Genomic DNA, 20,909 nt, shown 5'->3' on the forward strand with positions numbered 1-20,909 from the left:
GCAAAGAAAGCTCTCAGTTAATAACTGTGGAAGTGCTCATAAGAACACTAATCTGAGAAGCAGGCTTTGTCCCAGTTGGAACGTAACGCCAGAAAGAAGAAGAAGAAGCAATAGGTGATAACCAGATTCTCTTGATGTGTTGCGGATCACGATTATTACAGAGAGCGATAAGTGAGAGATAATCTCATTTTTCTGCGAATTCAATCCCTGCTCATATCGCCAAACAGGGGAGGCTGGCTTAGATTGTGAGCTCTCAAAAGTTTAAGGAACCTATTTCCAACTGTCACTGGAGAACCGGCACATTCGAAGGGCTACGCTTCAAAACTCAAGTAAACGTAATCAAAATTTCTAGGTGATTTTCGATGATTTCACGTTTTAAAAAGTTGAATACCGGTTTGACTCATATTCCGAACACTTAAGGCCAACAGTGACTTCAAATGCATCTGATTGGCATAAATTGGCTGATATTTATGTGAATATTAATTTCTTCGCAAAGCCAACTGTTGGCTGTTGGGTGTACCAATAATAATGTTGATTGAATAAGTTTCAGTATTGTTTTACGTGAAAGTATGGAACAAATACCGAGTGTTCGGAATATGAGTCTGTTCGGAATTTGAGACAAAACGGTACCTTAATATAGTTGTGTGTTGCCAAACTGTCGTTCTCACTCAAGTAACGACATGACGTTGATAGCCTTCCCACATCTTTACTCTTCCACAATACAGTTGTTGTGGAAGCAATGTAAGTACGATAGGCAAACAGTTTCAACACTAAATAAATCGCACTCGCTCTTTCCGTGTGTGTAGAAACATGAGATGGATGGATATGGGTTATGAAAGGGGTCCGCGTGGTCTGTAGGGATTTGAATTCTAAACTTGTAACCAACTCAGTTATTGGGTCACCAAGTGGCTTGGTAGCTTAGTTGGTAAAGCGCTCATCTAGCATACAAGAGTCCTGGGTTCAAATCCCAGCCGAGCACGTGGATTTTTTTCATAATTTTACCCATAATTTGTTCATCTTTACCACGCGTAATGAGTAAATTAATTTAATGACCATGCGGATTGGATTACCGAACAGTTCTATATAAGCGTAAATTTAGCTTATTTGTGTTTTGTGCGAAATTACGGCAAATAAAGGTTCTTGAACATATGTAATTATTGCTCAAGGAATTTTGCATCCCTATATCAATTAAAACCCAGTTGAATAATAAGTTAATATTATTTTTTAAAAAATTACATGATTTTAAGGCATTATGTCCTTTTGTATTAGTCAATCATTATAAATTAGATGCCTTCCCAGACAACCAGAAATCGCATGAAAGTTCACGTTATAACTCGTTTATTCATACTAATTACACACTTAGATTGAATCACAGAATTCTGTGAAATTTCACCGAAATCTCAACAGCAGAATTTTCGGTGAACCGTTCGGTGATTTTTATTTCACAGATCAGATGAAAAAGTTCATCTGTCAAAACCACCGAAGAGTGCGGTGATTTTTCACAAACTTTCCGTGGATTTATTGTGTGATGCTGCAGCTTTCACCGAACGTTTCTGTGCTACTTCACAAATTTACTGTAATTGTTTGGTTTTACCACTGGCATTCCACCGACAATTCAGTATATATTTACAATTGTCCTGCAAAAATGTAAAGTAATTTCTTTCGGATTTTCTGTGATGTTTCTTTATTTCCATCACCTAATTGTAGCGTCATTCTCGCCATTCAAACGGCCAGCCAAAATTCTAAGTCCATATTATTTTATTGAAATAAACAAACACATATTATTCATATTAACATAAATACCAATCAGTGTCTTATCCTATTTTGGAAGTCCAAAAAATCAACTAGATTGAAACATACACACTAAGTTTCACTTTATTTCACCCTTTTCACTTAACAAACATCAACTCTCGCTAAATGTATAGTTGTAAATATGGCCGACGATTGATTTTACAGACTTTCGGTAAAAGTCGCGATGTCCGGTGAAAAGTTTGATCTTCACCGAACTGTTTGTGAAGATTTCACAGTTGTTTGTGAAACTTTTCTCTTCACCGAATGTTCTGTGAATTTTTGACAGTTGCATTGGATGACTTCATGTTTCACAGAAAAATCTGTAAAGTCATATTTCACAGTTTACATTCTGTGATTTATTTTACAGAATTCTGCGTTCCATGTTAAGTGTGTACATCAAACCCGCAAAACACTGTTGATAAACTCGTCAGATTGATGAGCTTCCTCGCATAAAATACCTCTTTTCTGAGTTCCTTTGTACACTTTGTTTCGTCCCGTACTCTCGTGCAAAGTAAGTCGAATCAATCCGTAGCAGCTGTCAAATCATCATTTGTTATCATAAGTTAAGTAGCATAAGATCACAAGTTAGTTCGGTAGAATATTTAGACACTCGCATTGTATGTTATTATTCATCACATAATATATGCATATATCATTTGGTTTTGTAATGATGATGTGCAAGAAGCAAATAATATTTTCGAAAATAAAAAATAGGTTCCGATTTTGGCAACTGTAAATTTCGAGTTTGTTGTCAACAACAGAATCCCACTCAAACTACTGATATTCAATATGGTGAATGAAAATGCGGATCAAGAATGCACATAATTGAAAATAGATAATTGATTTTTTTGAACAATTTTTAAATCATCGATTTCTTAATTTTTAATTTTTTAATTTACATTGGAGGAAAGCATATAGATTTGTTAATGGCATCGTTTTGCAGCGAACTTGCTCATTCAAAATTTTATAAAAATTAGTTTTTTACGAACAAATCCGTACAAAAGTTTGGGGCCACCCTTTTTAAAACATACAAAAGTGTACTGTCTATATATCTGGCATTGAACGTCTAAATGAAACTCTCTATGGCTTTTCAAAAAGCTCATTATTAAAACATTCATTCAAGTAATCATGAAAAAATTTGAGTTAGTTGAACTTATAAGTTCAACTGACTCAAATTTTTGCACGATTACTTATACATACTTATACATAAACACGATAGTTTTGTAATATCTTATACCTATTATGTACGCCCTATTATTTGAGTATGAAAAAAAAATTATAAAATATTGAAATCGGTAGAAAAATGTTTTTTTTTTAGATATTCGTCCTAGGATTCTTTCAAAATTGACAATTGCAATTGCAACAAAAATCAGGAATTATCCTTAGATCACCAAAAGTTCATATTAGAGCTTCTCTGGGCATTTTCTAACATATTTTTTCTCAGGGTGTCTTTCTAACGTTTCTTTGAGCATAATATAAAATGCTCCTCCTTCTTGGAAGTCTTAGAAATTTATAAATTTTGGGTTAATCCAAATGAATTTTATTGGAACAATAATAAAAAAACAATTTAGGGAGAAATTGTATATAAAATTCTAGTGAAATCACACAGAAATGCCACGGGATATTTCTACAGGAAACGTTTAATGTGACGCCTGGAGTAATTTCTAGAATAATCCAAAAAGTATTACCAAGAAAAATATACAGTAAAATACTACAAAGTCAAATTATTTGCGAAAGTTTACAAATTTCCTGAAAATGTATAATCAATTTTCCTGGAGAAATCGCTACGATAATGTCTTAAAACTACTTAAGACAAACTACGGGTAAAATCCTTGGAGTAATTTATTGGATAATATTGGATTAAATCCTTGTCTGAGGCCATGCTTGAAGTTGATCTCTAGTTTGGCGTATATTCTGTATTAATTACTGAAGGGAAATTGGATTTTTGGAACCCATTCTGGACAAGTTCTTGGAGAAGTTTCCAGAGATTTCATAGAGTAAATTTTTTTTATCAGCCGCAGGTTGCATTTAATCAAAAATTTCCAAAGAAAATATTAAGAAAATTGTTTTTTAAAGGGATGGCGGTGTCTATGCTAGAAGAATATTATCTATGAAATACGTATCTCCGAGATACCCACGAACCTTTACCTTTCATTTGGAACTCAAACCAAACATGACTAATACTCCGAACACTGGTGATTTCAAAGGTAAGAAATGATATTTTCACAATTTTTTTTTAATTTCTTTATTAGTATCATTCCAAACATTACTTTCATTTCTTTTATCTAGGTGCTCTGTGTTAGACAACCCTATCATCCTAATCTGGTAAAATAAATACATTTAACTTTTAAATGTAGAGGACTTGAATCATCTATAAATATATCAAACTATGAGGAATTTTGTGTGGTTTTCTTTAAAAAAATCGCTAAAAATGGCAGGTGTACGGAATATGATTCATATCGGAATTTGAGAAAAACGGTACTTACGTTTTGTAAATAATGTTGAATAAGTTTATAAATGTCATAAAAGTCAAATTCCCGAAAGTGTTATCAGGTTTCTAAAAGAATATCTTAGACAAGGGAAAATATATTGGAGTGATTCAATAAAGTATTATTCCTCAAGCATAATTAAGGGTGTAAATTTTGATTAAGTTCTAGAAGGAATGAAGAAATTAATAAATTTCTTCCTTAGCCTTATGGTTCCACGGCTACAGTGACCCAGGATCTTTTCGTAATGGAAATTACTTTGACTACCATGGGCACCCGATAAACGAATGTTAAAATGGCAACTTTGGCAAGGAAATCTCTCAGTAAATAACTTTGGAAGTGTTTAAAAGAACATTTCGTTGAGAAACAGGTTGTGTCCCAGTGGTGAAGTGATATTTACAAGAACAACACGAAGAAATTTCTTAAAAAAATATTATGGAAAAAAATCCTGAAGGTGGCATATAAGATTTATACTTGGAGGGATCCCTACAAATTTTCCAGTATGTTTCATGCTCTAATTGCTGAAACAATTCATGAAAAAAGATGATGAATTGTTGGAGATGTGGTGAGAGAAGTTTTTGAAGCCAAGGATGAATGATTGAAAAAATATTGAGAGGCGAGAAAGTATATTAGAATATTGCTGGGAAATTATTCCTGGAGATCCAGGAAATTATTCCTGGAGTATATTATCGGAATGGTTAAAAAATATCCTTGGCGAATCTAAAGAAAATTTTATGTGGAAAATAAAGATAAATCCCAGGAGTTGCACCCTTCCAACTGTTTAACCCACCCCACCTTACATTCTTCTGTGTTCTTTGTTCTTTCTCTCATTCTTCTTTGCTCTTCGCTCCATTTTACTAGCATAGGAATTCTCCCCAGCTAATCATATGCTTATTCGGGTTCATAGTAATCAGTCAGCGTAACCTATACAAGGGCCAAAAATCGCATGCATAAATATATTTTGTCAAATATCATCTAAAGAAGTGGAGATATCGCAATTTTGAGGTAATTTTTTGCCTTTAAGGGTCCTAAAATCACCAAAACAAGCTGAAAAGCATACCATTTTTTTTCAGAGTTCACTAAAATGGGGAAATTGCACTTACGCCCTTTGCGCCACCACTAAACCTTCACCAAAAAATCTCATTTTTTCACAGGATTTTGTTTTGGAACCGGTGTTCATTTTCCACTTTGTAAATCCTGACTACGGAAGATTTTTGGCAATAAGCCCCACCCTACAGGGATACCCCCTTCTGTTCTAAATCATCAAATCACTAGGTCAAACGCTATCTTAGAAGAGGTAGTTCCAATAGTGGAGATAGGGTGTTCAGCATAAATAAATGGTCATGTGATATTTTTCTATGAAACACAATGCAAAAATATTACAAGCAATCGAAAAATATTCATGAAATTAAATCGTTAGAATGTTTAAAACAATTCTTTTGCTTATAATTGTTAACTCTTTAACAATTTTAGACCCTCTGAACAGAATCTCAATAAAGATTAAAGATACTCCTTAAAATTTTGACTCCTTTGTAGCTATAGTGGTGCATTACTAACCATAGTGGAGGGTGCTATAAGGAATCAAGGTTAGTGCCATTAAATGGACCATTCTTTAAATATACTTTCACTGAAGCAAGAGTGTTCTTATTTTTATATAAATATAATAATAGAAAGATTTGAAATCTTTCGTACCAACGTACCAATCAACGTACGTTAAAATAAGTATTTCCTGATTTTATCATCAGGTTTTAGCATTTTTCTCTTGAGTTCACTACTAATGGCACATGTTCCCTATTACTTTCGTTTCTCTTGATAAAACGTGTTGAAATTCACGGAGGGTATTCTAAAATGGGAGTAGAACTGTTGGTCGTTTTAACCGTTAATAACGGCTTCAGACACTTCGTGATGCTAATTATCGAATGGAGTAATTAAACTTCCGGATACTTTCTAGGTTAAATTCATCCTCCGCCGAATGGACGGATCTCAAGGGTTTTCAATCGGGCCGCCAACTACGACGGGAGGTGCCGCCCTCGGATTGCCCACGGAGCGTGACAAAGACAGTGGCCGGGGAAGTCCCACGGGGAGCATCAATAGTGCAATAGTGCGCCGGAAACGTCACCGAGCGTCAAAGTCGTCTTTCGCGTGGATGACTCACGGTACCACCATCCATCCAAAGTCCAACAAAAGTTCGATCGAACGCCTCATGAAGCTGATTCTAGAACAAGGGGACATTATTCAACAGCAGTTGTCCAAATTAAGGTGAGTGAACGTAACACAAAGGAGCATTAATGGGGCTACGCGACGTGACATTGCCGGGTTTTCAGTTGAGATTTAGAGGCTTCCGAGCACCAAGTTTAGTAAAAAAAAAAACATTTTTAATTAGGCACATCCGACACACGACGACGACTCAGTTGGAGGTCTTCGTGATATCAAGGTTGTCATACTTCGTTTTTTTCCTAACTTTGAATGAAGGCTTAACCAACGGTCATAAAAATGGAGTGTTAAAATCAGAGCGATTAGGATTGATTAATCGATCGTTGCGGGGGTCCAAAAGTGGCAACGACGTGATGATGAAATGGGCTCAGCAGGAAATATCGAGAGCAATCGAGATGTCACCGAGAGCACGTCGTTCGTTAAATCTGCTTTTTATAGCTCATTTGCCAGTCGGTTATCGGATCATTATGCGGCTCTGTGGTGGATAAAAATTTATTATTGGAAAATTGGGTTTGAAAATCGACTTATTGTTTATATCACGTACAGAAATAAGACATTTCCTGTTGAGTTTTGTCATATATGTTTCCAAGCTGAACTTCTTTAACGTCATCATCTATTGTTACCAGAGCAAACATAAATACCGTTAACATTCTTGTTTTGAGTAAAAACGTGGTTCCCTAGCAATTTGATGCAAATTAAGTATTTTTTTTTATTAAACAACAACACATAAAAATGTTTTGAAAATTTAGTGAGGTAACATGAGCATTTGCATGTTATCTACACATCAAATTTTACTACTTTGTGTCAAATAATGTTTAATTCGAAGCTTTTCTCGTTTACCTTAGAAGTATTTTGACTAATTGTTGTTCCTATTTTACACTTTCATCTCAAATTTACAGACATGAATTTGGAAGAAATGAGGAAAACAGTTTGCTGGAGACTACTTAGCGTATTCGAGGAATTAAGGATGGATTTCTTGTCGAAGTTTCTGATTTATGCTTCGACCTGGTATGGTGTCTCAAGCACGATATAGGGTGCAGAACTACTTGGGCACTTCCATAGCTTTCAAAAAATCCCACTGCCGAAGTGAATCAAAAGTGCCAAGAATAGGATCCGGCTCCCTGTTGATGGTTTTTCGGTAATTTTTTTCAAAGACTTTTTTGATTGAGCATACCAGTCCCAGATAGCCGTAGCGGTAAACGCGCAGCTATTCAGCTTGAACAAGCTGAGGATCGTGGCTTCGAATCCCATCGGTCGAGGATCTTTTCGGGTTGGAAATTTTCTCGACTTCCCAGGGCATAGAGTATCTTCGTACCTGCCACACGATATACCCATGTAAAAATGGTCATTGGTACAGTAAGCTCTCAGTTAATAACTGTGGAAGTGTTCATAAGAACACTAAGCTGAGAAGCAGGCTCTGTTCCAGTGGGGACGTAATACCAGAAAGAAGAAGAAGAAATATTATATCTGGAAGCAATTCTTTTTGCTTAACATTTTTGCCTTGAATAAACTTCGTTAATGATTCAGATAGTTGATTCAAGACTTAAGGAATTTGTACCTGTTTTTTAAATGCTTTCGAAACCAAATTCAAAAAGGTATTCCTGTTTTTAGTACAAAAAATTGATCATGTTGTTGGCTTCTTATGATTTCTTTTTTCGTAAATTTTTAGTGTTCTTGTGAGCACTTCCACAGTTATTAACTGAGAGCTTACTATGCCAATGACCATTTTTGCATGCATATATCGTGTGGCAGGTACGAAGATACTCTATGCCCTGGGAAGTCGAGACAATTTCCAACCCGAAAAGATCCTCGACCGATGGGATTCGAACCCACGACCCTCAGCTTGGTCTTGCTGAATAGCTGCGCGTTTACCGCTACGGCTATCTGGGCCCCTAAATCGCACATCTTGATGGTATGTTGTACGCCGAGTTAAGCAGGGTAATCCCTCTGTAATTGACACACTCCAGTCTGTGCCTTTTCTTGTAGAATGGGCGTATGAGGCCATCCACACAGCCGGTGGGCATTTCTTCGTCCTTCTATACCTTCCAGAAGTACTCGGAGGATCGACTGGTAAAGCTGCTCACTTCCGTGCTTGACAAAAACTCGACCGGGATCTCATCCTTCTCAAAAGCCTTACAGTCCTTCAGCACGCGATAGATTTTTTAAACACAAGTTAAATGTGTTATATTACAGTCAACAGAAAAAAACGTGAATGTGTAGCTAAAATTTGAAATAAGGAATTCAAAAGAAGAAATTTCTCGCTCTCTACAAAAATTATGATCTGCAGCACATCATGAGAGCCTATTTGTATTTTACTGATACAGATAAGTAGACCAATACTAAATACTAAATGATAAAACCCTTCTGAACGAGCTCCAACACTAGTGGTCATAATCGATGATAGATGTTAAGAGATTATTAGTGTCAGTAAAACAAATACCCCCACCTTCAGAACGAGAAAAGGGAAATACAGTAGAAGCTCGTTATAACGACAACTTTTATAATGACAAAAGCTCTCTATAGCGAAATTTCCTTGCGATGTCGTTACATGCTTCGACTGTATAGGGAAGATGTACCGGTATCAGTCATAGTACCAGTTTTCGTCACATCGGATTTTTTACCGTTTCAAGACACAAATAGGCATATATCATTTAGAGTCTATTAAATCATTCCGAAATGATATTGCAATATTCTTGAAACCACAAAATTTGCTGAAAACTATGGAAACTAATAGAAAAGAAAATCAGTTTCCTTAAAATTTTAAGGAAAAGAACATTTGAGCTTGCGATTTTTTGCGTTTTAAAGATATAAAGGTTAAAATTTTGCACTATTTTTCATTTTTTTTCGTTATTTTCTAATTGTTATTTGTCGTATTATTGAAATTTATCCACTAGAGTTTGTGTTTGTAATATTTTTACCAGCGAAAAATATTATATGACATGGTTCTTAGAAAAACTGTCAAACTAGGGGAGAAAAAAAGTTTGTTCACTAATTTGGTCTTATTTTGCTCTTAACTTAAAAACAGAAGCCTGTGGAATTTTGACGTCTTGAAAAAGTTATTTATTTTATCAAAATGAACAACTTTGCCGAACATGCCATGCCATATGACATATGACGTCCGCACAGATGGCGCCACAACATAACTTTTTACTGTGACATTCTAGAACAGGCCTACCCAACCTTTTTGGCTCTTTTTCGAAATAAATAGTTGCCACGTTCGCAATTATAATCCGATCTGAGAAATTCGTACCTCAAATGAAAGCTTGGTAATATATCTATCTTGGTAAGATATATCCGCGAGCCAGACTGATTTTTGCCTTTGCCTGCATCGCTAGCAAGGGCTGAAAATCTCCCTAATAAAGCTAATAATAATAATCGCTAGCAAAGAGTGTTATATACATTTCAATTTTTATGCATGGATCAATCAGGTATAATGCCAAGCTTTCATTTGAGGTACAAATTTCTTAGATTGGACTATTATTGCGAACGCTGCAACCATTTATGTCATAAAAGAACCAAAAAGGTAGGGCAGGCCTGCTCTAGAATGTCACAGTAAAAAGTTAGGTTGTGGCGCCATCTGTGCGGACGATTTACGAACGATCCTTTTATTCAGTAGATGGTCCTTATTTTTACAAAAAACTGCCGAAGACACTAATGTGCCGAAGTGCAATGTTACCTGGGAAAGTTTGTGACCAGTTTGTATGTTGTTCGTACACAACAAGGATTGAAAGTTTTCCTTTATTCAGAAGTCTATTGACTGTTTAATGCAAAATATTTTCCTTTGGGTGGCGAATACTAATATGCCTGCTCTTATGACTTTTATGATAGTTTTGATAAAAATGATGAGGCCGCGTGGTCAAAGGGGGGCAATACAAATTTAGCTTTTTTTTTGAGTAAACTATCCAAATTTATCGGATTTGTTAATATACTTAAAAAAACGGCAGATTTTCATGAATATATTTTGTCTGCACCCTCTATAATAGAAATGTACATAGGTGGCAAAGAGCTGTCAAGTCAACTGTCAACTTTTCTTAAAATTTATATGAAGTTTGAAGAAACCTCCTACAGGGAAGTTTCCTTCCTGGAATAAACGCTGGAAAATCCTTCTAGAAAGTCGTGTAGAGATGCTTCATGTAGATCCATTGTGATCTCTAAAAAAATTCTTGAAGCAATGCATGGAAGAGCTTTTCTTATTTATACTGGAGTATTTTCTGAGGGGCTCCCATAAAAGCTAATAGAATGCAATCCTCAAATGTGCTAGCGTACGTTTATTCAAAACTCCTTTGAGAACACTTTGAAAGAATTCAGAAATTTTGTATCAAATTCAGGTTTAAATCTTTTCAGAGATTGTGTCATGTATTTCTCAAGATAATATTTAGACATGTTTTAATGTTTTTTCCTGAAATTTTAAAAAGAGGTTTTCCATAAGCTTCCTCTTAGGCAGTTTAAAGGCTATTCACTACATGATTGTTTTGTTCAACATTCTACAACTAGGAGACGCTAGTGAGCTACAAATGTTTCAAACTCACATATCTCACGATGTAGAATATGAGGCGCTTGTGAGCATTTAAAATTTAATATTCAAATATTGGCTAATGTACTTTGGATGGAAGGCTGTTGTTTTCGGTAAAGTTGTACGTTAGATCAACGAATATATATTGCATGTCTAATATGTTAAACATTCTATAGCTAGGAGGTGCTAGTGAGCATCATTTTTTTTCAAGTCATATCATACGATGCAAAACAGCTCACGCTTTGTATAAACCAGCAAATTATAAAGATCGCATGTACCTAGGATTTTGTCCCACTAGATATCAGTATTTGGTTTATAATTTCATAATCGGAAGGTTTTAAAATATTCTATCGGTGAACGGTTGTAGGACATTTCCCAGAATGACATTCCCCAGAACACCATTCCCCAGAATGATGTTCCTCAGAATCCCATTCCCCATAATGAGACATTTCCCAGAATGGGACATTCTCCAGAAAACCAAACCCCAGAATAGGATATTCCCCAGAATCGTTTTTATACATTTTTAAAGAGCGGGAAGAAATGTGGTTTTATTTAGTATTTTGTCCATTGAAAATGTACTTACCAAATTGATTCGAATTCAAAGACGTTTCGAATTTTGGACACCGACGTCAATTCACCAAAAAAAATGCGAGTGTTTGCTTCCCTTGCCTCAGTCAAACCATCTAAGTCGCCGCCCCTTAACCACTTGGGAGGTGGGAAGGTTTTAGTCAGAGACTACGGCCCATATAAATTTCAAAACGTTTGCATAGACTAAAGATCACGCAGGGGGATTGAGGTGGCCTTAAAAATCCAAATTAAATGACTGCGTGATTCATGACCAATTCAATTCATTCACGTCAATTCCCCGAATGACTCGTTTCACCAAAAGTCATTTTCCCGAATGACCCGTTTCCTCGAAAAGCGATGCAGTTTCAACAGGTACAAGATTAGACTTATATATTATAAAATCATTCTAGACTAAACACATCTTGCCAAAATGCCGAGAACGGCGAAACTCGGAAGAATCGCCCATCAAGTAAAGAAGGGTACATATTATTTAACCGGTTCGTTCACCACATTGAACAACAAAAAGTTATGACAAATATGAGAGCTAAAATTTTTTCGGGAAACTAGGCTATTCGGGAAAACGGTTCTCAAGAAACCGACATTCGGGGAAAAGCAGCAAAACTGTTTAAGATAAGCTGCTCTTACATATGTCTGCTATGTTTTCTGATAAAACATGACCCAAGCTATTTGAAAAATTATTTGTGTTTATTCAGAGTTATTTTTCCTTCTTTTAAAATTGACTGTTCTTTATAATTGTATTTTCAAAAGGTGATTTGTAATAGTGTAATATTGATTATATTCATAAAATCAATTCATGGAATTTGTTTGTTTTTTTTTGCTTTTAAAGCATATTCTTTTTTCTTTTGAATATTGGCTGTTCTTCCTAGGTTTATTGTCTTCGTAATTATGAAGAATAATCTTTATGAAATGAAATGGTGTTTGTATGTCACGAAATGGCTTACGAAAGGGTCTTCGGATTTGAATGATCCTTTCTCCGTTTTGTTCGTCAAGGGTTCCGACGTGTTTGTGTGTATAGAAGAAGGTGGAGAAACGAGAGTGTACGGAATTGTCATTTTGTATGGACCAGTGCACGAGTTCACTAATTTGACGTTTGAGCGGTGCCGAATTCACTTGTTTCCATGGTCACGTAAATAACACGGCACCGCTCAAACGTCAAATAGTGAACTCGTGCATCGGTCCATAGTGTTCTTCTACAGCCTACTTGATGGCAAAACGAAGTTTGCCGGGACCACTAATGAAACATAAACACACTTGCAAATTACCCTTGTCTTTGAACATTTTTTTTTACGGCAAACTACTGCTGTAAAAATTTGAGCAGTATCCATCAACTCTTAGGAGAAGTTAAATGAGCTTGAAGTTTTCAAAGAAAAAGTCATCCAAATAAATAAAAATTGTCCAAACGGTTCTAATTACATTTCCGTGGCGCTGTATTTGACGAAATACTTGATTTATTGATTGAGAGATTACATTTAATAAATAAAAGACTGCAACAAACAGGAAGCCTTGTCGTTAAAAAAAAATGTTTTATCGATGAAACCTAAAATTTTTCAGTTAATTGTGTTTACTTACTTACTTTTGCTGGCTCTACGTCCTTTAAGACATGACCTGCGTCACAATGTTACGCCAACTAACTCGGTCCATGGCTGCTAACCTCCAATTCCTCGATCGCCCCACACTTCCAAGATCCTGCTCCACTTGGTCGAACCACCTAGCTCGTTGCGCTCCCCTTCGTCTTGTACCGGCCGGATTTGAGGTGAACACCATTTTTGCGGGATTGTTGTCCGGCATTCTCACAACGTGTCCCGCCCATCGTACCCTTCCAGCTTTGGCGACTTTCGTGATACTGGGTTCACCGTAGAGTTGCACAAGCTCGTGGTTCATTCTTCTCCTCCATACGCCATTCTCACATACTCCGCCGAAGATCGTCCGAAGCACACGTCGTTCAAAAACTCCTAGCGCTTGCAGGTCCTCTTCGAGCATTGTCCACGTCTCATGCCCGTAGAGGACTACCGGTCTTATTAGCGTCTTGTACATGGTACACTTAGTACGGAAGTGAAGTTTACCAGACCGCAAGGTCTTGTGGAGTCCATAGTAAGCACGACTTCCGGCGATGATACGTCTTCGAATTTCTCTGCTGCAGTTGTTATCCGACGTTATCAATGATCCGAGGTAGACGAATTCGTCCACCACCTCGAACTCATCCCCGTCGATCGTCACGCGTCTGCCTATGCGAGCTCTATCGCGCTCGGTTCCTTCAGCCAGCAGATATTTCGTCTTCGACGTATTTACCTTCAATCCAACCCGATCTGCTTCACGTTTCAGCCTGGTATACTGTTCAGCAACCACCTGGAACGTTCTTCCGACAATGTCCACGTCGTCAGCGAAACAAATGAACTGGCTGGATTTATTGAAGATCGTGCCCCGCATGTTGAAGCCCGCCCGTTTCATAACACCTTCTAGCGCAATATTGAACAGGAGGCAGGAAAGACCATCGCCTTGTCGAAGTCCTTTGCGTGTTTCAAACGGGTCCGATAAAGCACCCGATATCTTCACACAGCACTGTACACTATCCATCGTTGCTTTGATCAGTCTAGTCAGTTTCCCGGGAAAACCGTTCTCGTCCATAATCTTCCATAGCTCTTCGCGGTCGATGGTATCATAGGCCGCTTTGAAATCGATGAATAGGTGGTGCGTAGGGACTTGATATTCGCGACACTTTTGGAGGATCTGCCGCAACATAAAGATTTGGTCTGTCGTCGATCGCCCGTCCACAAATCCGGCTTGATAACTTCCAACAAATCTGCTTGCCAGTGGCGATAGACGGCGGAAGATGATCTGGGAAAGCACTTTATAGGCTGCATTAAGAATGGTGATCGCTCGATAGTTCTCACATTCTAACTTGTCAGCCTTTTTGTATATTGGGTATATTATTCCCTCCTTCCACTCCTCCGGTAGCTGTTCTGTATCCCAGATCCTGGCTATCAATCGGTGCAGACAAGTGGCCAACCTGTCCGGGCCCATTTTAATAAGTTCCGCTCCAATACCATCCTTTCCAGCTGCTTTGTTGTTCTTGAGCTGTTTGATAGCATCCTTAACTTCACCTATTGTGGGAGTTGGCACGTCTCCCTCATCCGCCGTACTAATGAAGCCATTCCTCCTGCTGTCTAGATCTTCCTCCTCTGCGCCGTTTAGGTGTTCATCGTAGTGCTGCTTCCACCTTTCAATCACCTCACGTTCGTCCGTCAAGATACCTCCATCCTTATCCCGGCACATTTCGGCTCGCGGCACAAAGCCTTTGCGGGATGCATTTAGTTTCTTGTAGAACTTACGTGTTTCTTGAGAACGATACAACTGCTCCATCTCTTCGCACTCCAATTCTTCCAGGCGGCGCTTTTTATCCCGGAATAGATGGGTTTGCTGTCTTCGCTTCTGTTTGTATCGTTCCACGTTTTGACGGGTGCCTTGCTGCAGCATCATCGCCCGCGCTGCATTCTTCTCGTCCAAAACCGTCTGACACTCCTCGTCGAACCAACCGTTCCGTCGATTTGCTTCCACGAACCCAATGGCACCTTCCGCTGCGTTGTTTATGGCTGCTTTGAGACTACTCCAGCAGTCCTCAAGAGGGGCTTCGGTGAGTTCTCTCTCTTCCGGCAACGCTGCCTCAAGGCTTTGCGCGTATTCAGTTGCGACTTCGGGTTGCTTGAGTCGCTCCAGATTGTACCGGGGCGGGCGTCGGTACCGAATGTTGTTCACAACGGAGAGTCGTTGGCGCACTTTAACCGTCACAAGGTAGTGGTCCGAATCGATGTTTGCGCCGCGATAGGTTCTGACGTCGATAATGTCCGAGAAGTGCCTTCCATCAATCAAAACGTGGTCGATTTGTGATTCAGTCTGTTGGGGTGATCTCCAGGTGTACCGATACGGGAGGCTGTGCTGGAAGTAGGTACTACGTATGGCCATGTTTTTGGAGGCGGCGAAATCAATCAGTCTAAGGCCGTTTTCGTTCGTAAGCTGGTGAGCGCTGAACTTCCCTATAATCGGTCTAAATTCCTCCTCCCGGCCAACCTGAGCGTTGAGATCTCCGATAACGATTTTGACAGCATGGCTTGGGCAGCCGTCGTATTCACGTTCCAGCTGCGCGTAGAAAGCGTCCTTATCGTCATCGTCACTTGCTAGGTGAGGGCTGTGCACGTTGATTATGCTGATATTGAAGAAACGGCCTTTGATCCTCAATTTGCACATTCTGTTGTCGATTGGCCACCACCCAATCACGCGCCTCTGCATTTCACCCATCACGATAAAAGCTGTGCCCAGCTCATGTCTATTGCCGCAGCTCTGGTAGATGGTATAACCATCCCTATACGTATGTACCGTCGACCCTTTCCAGCAAACCTCCTGCAGCGCTACGATGTCGAACTTGCGGACCCTCAATAATTCGGAAAGAATGTGGGTACTTCCCAAGAAATTGAGAGACTTACAGTTCCATGATCCGAGTTTCCAATCGTTAGTCCGTTTTCGATGCCTGGGTCTATGCCGATTGTTCCGGTCCGAATTTACATTGTATGCTTCCTGTACTGATGTTTTTTACGGCTGGCTTGTAAGGCCTGCACCAACCCCCTGTCTCGCCGGAGGATCATCGTAAACAGCACTGTTTAGAGTCCCACGCTGGCACTAGGACGATGATCAGCCGCTCCTAACATGGAGAACAGACGCTGTTTTGAGCCGCCCCTAACATGGAGAACAGACGCTCTGATAAGCTACACCCTCAGAAGAGAGGAGCCCCCCTTCCCTGTCAGCATACGACCAAGGTTCCACCAGGGTTGGTTACCCGATCTTCCCTACGGTTACTCGTATCCCAGGCGGCACCACGGGGAGGTAGGGATAGGAGTTACTGGACAAGAGGCTAAGGACCACAAATGGGGTCTATTTTATACCTGCAGGTACGCGAAGTACCAATGGTACGCATTGTCCAGTCATTTACCACCCTAATTGTGTTTACTATTTACTATTTATTATTTACCTGGATTTTAACAGTCTAAAAATCTTGTATTATTTTTTTCTGGACACTGTCCCATTCTGGGAAATGGTTTTCTGGGGAATGGATTTCTGAGGAATGGGTTTCTGGGAAATGTCGTACAATCCGGTGAACTTTTTCCCGTACATTTTGTATGGGCTGAAATGTGTAGGAAAACGTGATTTTCTTTGATATTCATAGGCTTAATATGAAAAAAGATCTAAAAAGTGGAAGAAATCAAAATTTTACCGATGGAATATTTTAAAACCTTCCTATTATGAATATATAACCTAATTACTGAACTCTAGCGGAGAAAAAAATCGAGGTACATTCAATTTGCATAATCTGTTGGTTTACACATAGCGTGCAGCTGTTAGGCCAATGTTTTCAGCAAAATTGTTTGTTCGGTTCAGGACTATTTGTTATCACAATATTCTGTCACATATTTCTGGACTTCACAAGGTAGGGAAGCAAGTGAGCTTTAAAAATTTAACACTTTTATATCTGCCGATGCGGATCAGTAAGAAGGTTAATATTTCCGGTAAAGCTGTTTGATAGGCAGCCTTTGCGATATTTTAAAACCTGGTGTATTGAAATGCTGATAACCTAGTTGTAGGTCTTCTTCTTCTTTCTGGCGCTACGTCCCAACAGGGATAAAGCCTGCTTCTCAGATTAGTGTTTTCATGAGCACTTCCACAGTTATTAACTGAGAGCTTTCTTTGCCGATTGACCATTTTTGCATGTGTATATCGTGTGGCAGGTACAAAGATACTCTATGCCCTGGGAATCGAGAAAATTTCCTTTACGAAAAAATTCTCGACCAGCGGGATTCGAACCCACGACCCTTAGCATGGTCATGCTGAATAACTGCGCGTTTACCGTTACGGCTATCTGGGCCTCTAGTTGTGCCATTGGGAACCCTAGTTGGGAACCATTGAATTTTGTGTTTTCGGTTTTAGAAACCTTTGGTATTCGTTTGCTTCACCATATTTTCGTAATGCCAGATTATGGAGAAACCGCACACGAATTTGATTTAATTCGATAATGACGCACAAATGTACAACTTTTTCCAATGCACCAATCTTCACGGTTGTGTTAAGAATCTTGAGGCATATGCGTGTGGTGCTCATAAATGCCAACTAGTGACACTATTCCATACTAATCAGCTTTGCTAATCATTGATCTTTAAATAGCAACTTTACTGAAAACACAGATAAATCCTCCTACTGTCAATATATGGAATCAACTGAAAGAAGCATTTTACAGCTGACGAACAAATGCGAAACTTTGCCGAAGACACTGGTCTTTTAGCATCACTCAAACTTGAGATATATGAATTTAATCCTCTAATACCCAACACCGCCTTTAAACGGGGTACGCTTTAGAATTTTGTGTATTTTATCGTAGCTCTGAAATAAAAATTATTGCCAAAAATCAGTTACTAGAAAAGGCTTCAAGAAAAAATGAAAAAGGATAGGGATGTTCAAAAATAATAATTATAACGATCAAAAACCAAAACTCATAGATTTGCGAATAAAAATAAATCATTACCTAAAACGTGTTTGGAACGATTTTAGATAACTTAAAGTGATATTTAGATCGAAAATAAAAAATTGGGTATTGGAGGGTTAAAATATTTGATGCTTATCAGCGCCTAGTGGCCGTTTGTTGCGTTGAGCAGACATTCAAGCGTAAAGCCCTTGATTCAATGAGCAACTTTGCTGAGGTAAGCATTCTTTCTAATACTCAGTATATTGAGATAAAGAACGTCATAACAAAAATATGAGCTCCATATAGTAACATTTTCTAAGGTAAATTCCCAACCAACTGTTGAGTACTTTGTTGGTCTTTTCCCTTATGCAAATCTTCGCCGCATAAAGTTTATTTTTATACAGAACTGCTTCTGAGAATTAAGCGTCCAAAGCTTCAAAAATTCGCTGTTTCGGACCTTTGTTCACAATAACCCCTCCCTACGAATTCATCCTAATTTTTCTTATAGTGTTTAGTAAAACTCAAATTAATTCGCTTTCCAAAACTGCAGAAAAATAGAAAATCCATTTATACTTCGTGAAGTACATCTATTGGAATTTCGGGTCAATATAAACCCAAGGCACAGACAACGTAATGCTTATATGAAAATTGTTCTAGAATTTTTTTAACATAATTGAAACCAACGTGTGAAAAATTCGCAAATCAGTTCACTCACAAAAAAGTTACAACCCCGTCATAGGGCTCTGTGGTCATATTGACCGCAAACACAGACAAAGGGGTAAAAAATTTACTCAAAGAACTACATTGCACATTTTTTTACCATAAATTCTTCAACGAGTGATTTGACACTGTAAACTGTTTCTAATATTTATTTCAAGCAAGCGATTAAATGCATTTTTTCACCTAGAACAAATTTGTTGTTTGGGGTACATTTCAAATTTCCATTAGAGATAGACTTCGAAAAAGTTTTGTCTGGAATTATTATTGAAAGAAAAAGCCTGTTATCCACGCTTCTATGTATTCATTTCTGTAAAACTTATCTAAACCTTATTCCATCGTTTTAGGGACCGCGAGCTTCAGATCAGCAAAATCGAGGAGGATCGACACAGGGATCGTGAACGAGCCCATGGCAAGAATTACCTCTTGGAAGCCTACCTGAAAGGACTGCCGGAATCTTCTGAAGTAGATCGTAATACTGGAGATAGTGGGGTTACTTCCGAAGCCACAACTGCAGCCTCACCTGAAGTTGAATCCTGTATCGAACTGGATGCCGAATCTCCAACCACCTCAGTGGAAAAGGACAGCACCATCAAGGAACAAATCAAAATGCTGGAGAAGATCGTTCAGTTGAACAAGCAAATTGTAAAGGAAGAAGAAACGGCTGTCAAACTGTACGATCGAATTCGACGCTACCAGTTGGACATTCCTAATCAATCGCAAGCACAGATAGAGGAAAACCTATCGAAAGTGAATGCCAGCTTGGATAAGAGTGGGTGTGAACTTCAAATGATCGATGAGAGTATGAAGCACTCCGAAATGATGTTGATGGAAAAAAATTCTCTTTTAAAGAGCTTGCAGGACGAGTTGGAAAACCAAGAGCAGCAAAGCAACATTATAATGGACTTTTCAATGCCGAATCCTGTGCTGAGCATCGGAAGAATGGGCCCTGCAGCAGAAGCATCCGGAATGCCTGCCGTCCCAAACAGTTACCCACTGTACACCATCAGTGAACAACAGCAACCACCGAATTCGAACACCCTGCCTCGTAATCAACGCTTTCCGGTGACGGCGCAGAGTACAGTTCCCCAAATCTCCGTCCATCAGATCAACAAATTCATCCAAAGCAACAACAAGCTGGGCAACAACTGCAACACGATGCTAGATGACAAGATCTGCCCCAAGCAGTTGTTTAACTCGGCAATCTACGCACAACCGATGAAGCATCACGGATTGGAAGTCCCGAAGAAACCTCCGGACGATGATATGACCAACATGGGGACACTTGTTTAAGGGCGATGCGCTGGTGCTATCGAATCACACAACAAACGCAACACAAATCAAAGAGAAGTGAGCAAAAACCGTTAAAACATTTTCATCGAAACTACTTAGCATGTTAGATGTATTAGGATTAGTCGCACTAAGGGAAACATCGAGATCATTCTTATAACCAAACATATCACCTAAGAGTAGACATTAGTAAGCAGTTCGTAAGCTCACGTGGTATTTAGCATGATCACATCCATAGGAGTGTTTATTTCGTTTATATTTTTTGCTGTTTTTGTTTACATAATATTCGTTTTGATAAGCTAGTCAGAGTAAGATTTCAATTGCATTTTCGATGCGTCGGAGCGAAGCGAAAGCCATCCTTTGGCAGGATGGCAGATATTCTTACCGCGCGTCGATCGAGTTCGAGTATTTACAGCGAAAACTCCTGATCGGAAACATTGTGTGTCGTTTGACTCTCTATTGAGTGTAATTGTTTTTGCTTATTGAAATGAACTTCATCCACGATATCTGGCAATAAAACTGAAGCTACCGAAACACCAAACTACGATGTACTGTTTATTTTACTATGAATATTGTGAAATTTTCAAAAACACGTCTTTTGTGTCCACATGACAATTTTACATGAATCATAGAATATCGACGAAACTCCGTTGGAACTGCACCAACATCTACTGGTATTTTGTAAGATGTATTAGATATAGACTTAACCATTTTTTTCTGAAACTCAACAAGGATTCATTTCACATATATTCACTTATTATGTTCAACGTTTATAGTGGTAAAGAAATCACCTTTTACGACGCAT

At 38.5% G+C, this 20,909-nt stretch overlaps 1 protein-coding gene across 1 annotated transcript in view; it reads left to right on the forward strand.

Moving 5' to 3' along the window:
- The window catches only part of LOC5567876 (ras association domain-containing protein 10), a 143,106-nt gene extending 122,461 nt beyond the window's left edge, over positions 1-20,645 (forward strand). Inside the window, exons 4-5 of the mRNA XM_001651857.2 lie at positions 6,229-6,536; positions 19,162-20,645. Coding sequence (XP_001651907.1) covers positions 6,229-6,536; positions 19,162-20,107 — 1,254 coding nt within the window. The 3' untranslated portion in view covers positions 20,108-20,645. The remainder of the gene's footprint in view (positions 1-6,228; positions 6,537-19,161) is intronic.
- The last annotated feature ends 264 nt before the right edge of the window (positions 20,646-20,909 follow it).

The sequence above is a fragment of the Aedes aegypti genome, chromosome 3, assembly GCF_002204515.2.
Source record: "Aedes aegypti strain LVP_AGWG chromosome 3, AaegL5.0 Primary Assembly, whole genome shotgun sequence".
In the NCBI taxonomy this organism is placed as follows: domain Eukaryota; kingdom Metazoa; phylum Arthropoda; class Insecta; order Diptera; family Culicidae; genus Aedes; species Aedes aegypti.